The sequence below is a fragment of the Cyrtonyx montezumae genome, unplaced genomic scaffold, assembly GCF_038088225.1.
Source record: "Cyrtonyx montezumae isolate F1298 unplaced genomic scaffold, pur_monq_1.0 scaffold_10, whole genome shotgun sequence".
Classification (NCBI taxonomy): Eukaryota; Metazoa; Chordata; class Aves; order Galliformes; family Odontophoridae; genus Cyrtonyx; species Cyrtonyx montezumae.
Genome location: NW_027071826.1, coordinates 9,882,792 through 9,891,177, shown reverse-complemented (window position 1 = coordinate 9,891,177; position 8,386 = coordinate 9,882,792). Strand labels below are relative to the sequence as shown.

At 45.6% G+C, this 8,386-nt stretch overlaps 1 protein-coding gene across 1 annotated transcript; it reads right to left on the bottom strand.

Annotated features, from left to right (window-relative positions):
- Positions 1 to 1,523: 1,523 nt before the first annotated feature.
- HSP90AA1 (heat shock protein 90 alpha family class A member 1) lies at positions 1,524 to 8,386 on the bottom strand. The gene is made up of 11 exons (XM_065750072.1): positions 8,284 to 8,386; positions 6,654 to 6,812; positions 6,195 to 6,561; positions 5,870 to 6,003; positions 5,149 to 5,457; positions 4,662 to 4,827; positions 4,207 to 4,397; positions 3,938 to 4,085; positions 2,904 to 3,172; positions 2,469 to 2,802; positions 1,524 to 2,259 (listed from the first exon to the last, which is right to left on the bottom strand). The coding sequence occupies exons 2-11, from the start codon at positions 6,810 to 6,812 to the stop codon at positions 2,150 to 2,152; spliced, it is 2,187 nt and encodes a 728-aa protein (XP_065606144.1). The 5' UTR covers positions 8,284 to 8,386; the 3' UTR covers positions 1,524 to 2,149.

Genomic DNA, 8,386 nt, shown 5'->3' with positions numbered 1-8,386 from the left:
CCCTCCCTCGGTGGGGGAGCACTACAGAATTTATTCATCTATCTTTCCTAGTCCTATTCTCATGATGCAGTTCGTGTTTTTGTTAGTTCCTAGGCCGTAACGCCTTAAGCTTTAGGTTGGCTGCTCAGAGCCAGAGGGTCGTGGCCAGCAGCTGTGTCTGGGTGGAGGTGGGTCACGAGTGGTGTCCCTCAGGGGTCAGTGCTCTTCAACACCTGATCAGTGACTGACAACAGGGCGCCCTCAGCAAGTTTGTGTATGACACCAAGCTGAGAGATGCCATCCATACACTGGAGAGAAGAGAAACCATCCCCAGGGACCTGGACAGGCTGGAGGAGCGGGCCTATGTTCACCTAATGAGGTTCAACAAGGCTGAGTGAAAGGTGCTGCACTCGGGCCAGGGCAATCCCAGGTATTGATACAGATGGGGAAGAACTCCTGGAGAGCAGCCCCTTGGAGAAAGACCTGCGGGTCCAGGAGGGTGAAAAGCTGGATGCAAGTCAGCAGTGTGTGCTTGCAGCCCAGAGGGCCAGCCACATCCTGGGCTGCACTACAGAAGGGGCAGCCCATGGCATGAGGGAGCTAACTGTCCCCGTACACAGCTTTGTGAGGCCCCAGCTGGATTTCTGCATCCAGGCCTGGGGCTCCAGCACAAACTCGCTGAGCTCCTGGGATGGGAGGAGGGCCACTAAAATTATCAGTGCTAGAGCACCTCCCTCCTATGAGAAAATGCAGAGAACTGGGCGTGATGAGCTCGGAGGAGGCTCTAGGAAGATTAGAATGACTGTTTCCATGGGTTGACAGTGATAGGACAATGGAGAATGATTTTTAACTAGGACAGGGGGATTTAGGTTGCACCAGAAAAGGAAACTTCTCACTCAAGAGGGTGGTGACACACTGAACACGCTGCGCAGATTTTGCATGCACTCAAGGCAAGGCTGATGTGGCTCCATCGGTAACCCTGCAAGGGAGCTGAAAACTAGATGGTCTTTGAGATCCTTTTCCAACCCACAGCAGACTACGATTGGAACTCAAGGAAGAAACCACTACTGTCAAACAAGCATGCTGAAAATTCATTTTAGCTACCTATGGAGTACTAATAATCTAACCATCCCTTTACCTTCATTACACACAGAACACTTACCAAGTCCTCTGTATCATACGCAGGCTGTGAACTGTCACCTCTGACCAGTCTGAACACCACATGCCACAGAACCACCTCACGGCTTCTGATGAAAGCCTGGGCAATTATTAGACAGCCTAACACTGCACGTGAAGTTCACTGCCAAGACAACACAATGAACAGGGTTTGCAGCTTTAGGAGCCTGCTTTCGAGTGCTGGAATAATGACATCAATTCAACCTGACTTTGAGTAGTCTCACCCCTCTACTTTTACTCTTCCCACAGTTTCTAGTGGCACTACAGAACACCAGTATGAATGTACAGGTGTCTGATACTTGAAATCCAGAGCACTATTTAAGACCAGCAGTTTCTGTTCCCAGCATTAGCAGACCAGTCAGTACAACTCATTCGTAACACTTTTATTCTTACAGTTCTAGGTTTGAACTGTACATGCAGATCTGCATAAGTCACAATAGAGATTTACAGTGGATTCTATTCTATGGTAGAGTGCAATCCAGAATCCTTGAACGGTATAAAAAACAACTTTAAACATCAAGAACTTGTTAGGAGCAAAAGGGTTAAAGCTTCCCCAGGTGTCAGCTCTCATAGATACCTAGTTACTAGGTACTCTATGTTAGACGTATTCAGAGTTGAAGAGCTGTAGAACACTAAACAAACTTGAACACCCAGATGTCATACCATCTTTGTTACTTTTCTGGCAATTAAGATTAAGTCAAAAAACCCTGCCACCTGCAACCAGCTAATACAGACAAAATTAACTACTCCTTGCTTGCCTGTCTAGGGTTGTACAGTGTTAAAGAAAATACTCCCTCAATGGCATTTGTATCTCACATCAGCTGAAAAAGCAATGTAACAAAAATAAAGGTATAACATCTTTGAAAATAAATATAAAGAGGGAATGCAGACAAAAGTGTCGAATATTTTTTTTTGGCAGGTAACATTCATAATATACAAAATATAACTTATTCGTATTAGCCAAGGAAACATTCATGAGTTCCTGTAAACTGTTTTAATCCACCTCCTCCATACGTGATGTGTCATCATCTCCTTCAAGAGGCGGCATCTCCTCGGTAACTGCTGGACTGGCTTCCTCTGCAGCAGTGTCATCTTCATCAATGCCTGCACAAGAAACACAGATATTCATGCTTATCCTGCAATAAAAAGCCCTCATTTCCCTCTGTAGTGCTTTCTGAGGCCTGAAGTTCTTACGCCATCCCCACTCCCCTCCCCTTTTTCAAGACTATCCACAATCATGTTCTCTCTCCATGTACTACTCGAGTTTAACACACCCAGAGCTCACCGCTAACAAGACAAGATTGCCAACTTACCCAGACCAAGTTTGATCATTCTGTAAATGCGGTTGGCATGTGTCTGAGGATCTTCTAAGCTAAAGCCAGAGGACAGGAGAGCTGTCTCATACAGCAGTATGACAAGATCCTTCACAGACTTGTCATTCTTATCAGCCTCCGCCTTCTGCCTCAGTGTTTCAATGATGGAATGATCAGGATTGATCTCCAAGTGTTTCTTTGCTGCCATGTATCCCATTGTGGAGTTGTCTCTCAATGCCTGTGCTTTCATAATCCTCTCCATATTGGCAGTCCAGCCATATGTACTTGTTACAATACAGCATGGAGAAGTTACCAAGCGATTGGACACAACGACCTGGAAAAGTGTACATCAAATTCAAGGTTCTGACATTTCAACACGAAGCACAACACCACCGAGTTCACCAAGATGGAGCTTATAAAATGCAATACTATTACCTTTTCTACTTTCTTCTCAAGGATATCTTTCATTATTTTGCAAAGGTTTTCAAACTTTGCTTTCTTCTCCTCCTGTTTCTTCTTCTCTTCTTCATCTTCCGGAAGCTCTAAGCCCTCTTTTGTTACAGAAACCAGGGTCTTGCCTTCGAATTCCTTCAGCTGCTGCACACAATATTCATCGATAGGCTCAATCATGTAGATCACTTCTAGGCCATGCTTGCGAAGGCGCTCCACAAAAGCAGAGTTAGCCACCTGGTCTTTTGTCTCACCTGCAAGAAGCATGCATACCAAGTTCTGTTTGAGCCTCAGCACTCCAACAGAGTAAACTGTCTTCTGGAAGAGCTAATGCAATCCAATGATGCCCAATAGCTCTTACTGGGGACAAAACAACAGTTCCAACAAACTACTGTCGTGAGCTTGCTAGCCTGGTGAGACAAATCTTTCCAGAAATACCTTAGTTTGAAAAAGTATTTGGCATTCCAACCTTTCTGAGCTCATAGGGGAAGAAAAACTAGCTGTATAAATGCACTTCCAGCTTCTAATTTATTCTTCAATAAAGCATTGACAATAAACATCTTATTTCAAAGCTAAGGTTGAACAGCAGCTGTAGTACTGCAGATCAGTGCTGCACAGTTCCTGAAGAGCACTTAATGCTCCAACTGGCAGCCCAAGTTTGCCAAGAGGAAGCACAGTCTGCACCATTAGTGAGCACTACTTCTAGCTACCTCTGCTATCCTCACCGACAGTAACACACTACAAGCCACTGACTACAGTCCCATTCATCACACTCTAAAACCATAGGCAGTATCTGTTTATTTCAGGAATACTCTAGCACTGTTACCTGGTGTGACATACACACAGCAAAAATTCTGTGCCAACTTCTCTACCATGACTGGTTTTTGTATGAATTACACTGCTCCATCAACGTATTTCATTTAAGAACCTTTCTTCAAAGAGGATTACAATTGCTCTTTACCGTTTTATCCCTACCACCTCACAACTGTTTTTTCACAGGGCACGTCTTGCCAACTCACCAGTAATGTAGTAGACATGCTTCTGGTTTTCCTTCATGCGAGTGCAGTAGTCCTTCAGAGAAACCATTTCATCACCAGATGCAGATGTGTAATACCTGAGTAACTCTGAGAGCTTCTTGCGGTTCTGGGAGTCTTCGTGTATGCCAAGCTACAGAAGTAGAAGAAAGAAATACTGAATGGCTTACTTGAATACTAACTGTAATGCTCATATGAGGTATTACAGAAGTTGAAGAGGTCTCTGTAATCGAAGTGGAACAGGTACTACAAACCTTGATATTCTTGGAGAACTGCTCATAGAACTTCTTGTAGTTCTCCTTGTCTTCAGCCAACTCAGTGAAAAGTTCCAAACACTTCTTCACCAAGTTCTTCCGTATCACTTTAAGGATCTTGCTCTGCTGCAGCATTTCACGGGAAATGTTCAGAGGTAGATCCTCAGAGTCTACAACACCTCTCATGAAGTCTGGAAGAAAATCATCAGGAATTAGTATGTTTTCAGGAACTGAAGTTTACTATTAAGTTGCTTTGCCCATGTGTGCTCCCTAAACGTGCTCCTACAAAATTTTCATATGAAGCAAGCAGTACTTTCTTCAACTGCTCAGACACATCCTCACGAACTCTTTTAAGACTCTTTGCCCATCCCCATTTTTTTATTTTAAACATAAGCTTTAGGATTGCTGAATAGTACCTCTATGTGTTTTTAGAAATGCCTTCCTCCAATACTCACTCAGGTATTCAGGGATCAGTTCCTCGCAGTTGTCCATGATGAAAACTCTGCGTACATACAGCTTAATGTTGTTTTTCTTCTTCCTGTTCTCAAACAGATCAAAAGGCGCACGTCGTGGGACAAACAGGAGAGCTCTGAATTCCAACTGACCCTCCACAGAGAAGTGCTGTTAAGAAAACAAGACAGTTTTCATTTTAATTGCCGTTTGTATGGCTGTCTCTTAAATAACACTTAACTCTTCAAGAAAAAAAAAATCAATTCAGTAAGCACAACACTGGGCAAAAAAGAATGAACCTAAGTCTTCAAACATCACCTGAATTCCATTCAGTTGTTGCCAGGCTGTGGCAACTCATAGCTGTAGTCTGCCATAGTGCAAACATCCTGAACAGTAACAGCAAGCAACTTCCACAGTAATGCTCAGAACCATTTAGAAATTGACTTTAGTAGCAAAAAAAAGACTGTTCTTACAGAAAGACAAACAACGTACTTTGACAGCCAAATGGTCCTCCCAGTCATTAGTTAGACTCTTGTAGAACTCCCCGTATTCTTCATTGGTAATGTCATCAGGGTTCCTGGTCCAAATAGGCTTGGTCTTGTTCAGCTCTTCCTCATCAATGTACTTCTCCTTGATCTTCTTTTTCTTCTTCTTATCTCCATCTTTCTTTTCTTCCTCCTCATCAGAACCGACATCCTCAATCTCTGGTTTATCTTCAGTCTTCTCCTCCTTCTCCTCTTTCTCCTCCTCTTTTTCTTCAGCTTCATCATCACTCACCTCCTTATCACGCTCCTTCTCCACCTGTGAAAGTGAACACAGTTCAACCTACAATGCTGCACCACTTTTATCACATGCAGCCTTACAATCAACTGCAACATGAACAGGTTGCAGTTTGCTTATCTAAATACACAAACACACCCTGTGCCCAGGTTTTGTCCTGAACTCAAATACAACCTTTCATCATAGCTCCTTTCTGCTAAGATTGTATATAGGCACAGTTAATTTCTGAATTATTTTAAAGTGTGATGCTGCTAGCTTAGCTCTTTTTTTTCTTTAGTTTCATCATTAAGATTAACAAATTAACAGTATCACACTTGTTAAAAAGCTACACACCCCCATGGAGAATCTGCAGCAGTCAAACAATCTGGTACGTAAGACTGCTCGCTTATCTAACTCCTGTACTTCATTACATTTAATAATTTAAAGTACATACGAAGAGCCTAATAGGGTAGCCAATGAACTGAGAATGCTTCTTCACTATTTCCTTGATTCGCCGTTCCTCCAGATACTCAGTTTGGTCTTCTTTGAGGTGCAAGATAACTTTTGTTCCACGGCCCAAAGGTTCACCTGGAATCAAATTTACAGGTATTGTTTATGCAGAAGCGAACTAAGCTTTGACAAACTCTAGAACTACATTTCTTTTAAAAGCATACTCCCTTAAGATATCTTTATCCCCAACAAATTAAGACACCATACCAAAGAGAGCTTACAGATGATACATTCATCTTTTGAAGAACTGACTTGAGCAAAACACTCACCATTATCAAGCCTGACAGTGAAAGATCCTCCAGCTGATGATTCCCAAGCATACTGCTCATCATCATTGTGCTTGGTGATCACTGTCACTTTCTCTGCAACAAGGTAGGCAGAGTAGAAGCCAACACCAAACTGACCAATCATGGATATATCAGCCCCGGCCTGCAGTGCTTCCATGAAGGCCTTGGTACCAGACTTGGCAATAGTACCAAGGTTGTTGACAAGGTCAGCTTTTGTCATCCCTATGCCAGTATCCACAATGGTCAGAGTGCGATCATGCTTGTTTGGAATCAGATTGATTTTCAGGTCTTTCCCAGAATCCAGCTTGCTCGGGTCAGTCAAGCTCTCGTATCTGATCTTGTCCAGAGCCTACCGAAGAAGAAGCAAAATTTTAACATTCCCTACTGGAAAATTTCAGCAGTTCTACTAACACGAACCAGTTTAAAATTCCATGTACTTACATCTGATGAATTGGAAATCAGTTCCCTCAGGAAGATTTCCTTATTGGAGTAGAAAGTGTTGATGATCAGAGACATCAACTGAGCAATTTCAGCCTGGAAGGCAAAGGTCTCCACTTCCTCCTCCATTGGTTGGTCCTGTGTTTGCACAGCTTCCGGCATCTGTAAGGAAATCATGGGTGAAATTCAATGCCTAGCAACTCCCTCTTGCTGCATACTCACTTCGAAGCATGCTGAGTTCCAGATATTAGCTTTGTAGTGTGACTGCATAAGTAGACATGCAAAAAAGATCCTACATCCTACCAATGACTACTAAGTTCTGAAAAAATGCAGAAAAACAAATAGGAAGGTTTTAATCACACTCTACGTTCGCTTTGGTTTGCAGTTACTAATTATGCACTTGCACACTAGACTACAGAGCAGAGCTGAAATCTGGCTCGATAACGGGGACGCTCATTACATTATTGTATAGCCAACTCACATTACAATTTTCACTTTCTTTTTCCTGCGAGCTGGCGTTCTGCTAACCGAACAATGACCCCCAGCTGCACACACTACGTACTGCACTCACTCAACACTCATTTGCATGCCGCTGCAGCCCGATTGAACCTATTACTCGTACAAAGTAGCTGATCGTACAGAGCTCACAGAATCAGAATCGTAGGGGTTGGAAAGGACCTCTAGAGATCATCGAGTGCAACCTCCCTGGAGGATGGGATGTCCAGGAGGGTCTTGAATATCTCCAGAGTAGAAGATTCCACAACCCCCTGGGCAGCCTGTACTAGTGCTCCATCACCGTAAAGTTCTTGCGTACACTCGTGCAGAACTCCCTATGCTGCAGTTTCGGGCCGTTTCCCCTTGTCCTGTCTCCACATTGCTTAAAAGATGCTTCCTCTGAACCACTACCGCTAAGATTGGTAACTCAATAATGCCAAATGGAACGCCCACAAAAAAAAAAAAGAAACAAAAACGCACGACCTCCCTGAAACTGGTGCACGTCACGAACAGAAAATAACCGTCGAACTGCAATCCTGCCCTACCCAGGCAGCCAAGCGAGACCCGCTGAACACGACGGGGAAGGCGCGCGCCTCGCTACGGGCGCAGCCGCCTCCTGACGGGACGCGGCGCAGGGCCGGGCTGCAGCGCCCCCTGCAGGCAGCAGTTGGAAGCAGCAGAGCTTCTAGAAACTGCCAGAGCTTTCCGCCCCCCCCCCCCCCCAACTCCCCCCGCCTCCGGCAGAGGCGCGCACCCCCCTCCCTCCCTCAGCCCGCGCTGCCCTGCTCGCCTCCCGCAGCTCGGCTGGGTCGGACCGCCGCCCCAACGCCCTCAGCTCCCGGCCCGGCGGGAAGGGCAGCTCGCCTGAGAACACTGAGAGCCGCTTCCCCGTGCGGCAGCCGGAATGACCCCCAGGCGCTGCCCGCCACGTTGTAACTCCATCACCCCCATTAAGTAACAGTGTATCGCTGAAGGGCTCGCAGCACACCGCCAGCCGCCGCTCTGTATTTTACACTCTCTCCTCCTCGGTCCACGTTACAAGCACAAGGACAATACGCGTCCCACACCCTACCCCCCGGTACCGCCACTGCTGTGCCGCCTCCCCCCCCCCCGCAGCTCCAGCTCCGCCGCCGCTCACCTTAGCAGCGGGGGAAGGGCTGTCGGTCTCCGGACGAACACAGCAAGTACGCTTTATCGTCAGCGCTGCGCCTCCACTAGTGCGCGCCCCCGGCCGCCCGGCC

Coding starts and splice junctions, on each gene's coding strand:
- HSP90AA1 (XM_065750072.1), bottom strand. CDS start 6,812: ATGCCGGAAGCTGTGCAAACACAGGACCAACCAATGGAGGAGGAAGTG. Junction 4,828..5,148: donor AGGACCATTTGGCTGTCAAA/GTACGTTGTTTG, acceptor TTTTCTTAACAG/CACTTCTCTGTGGAGGGTCA. Junction 4,086..4,206: donor AGTTCTCCAAGAATATCAAG/GTTTGTAGTACC, acceptor CTACTTCTGTAG/CTTGGCATACACGAAGACTC.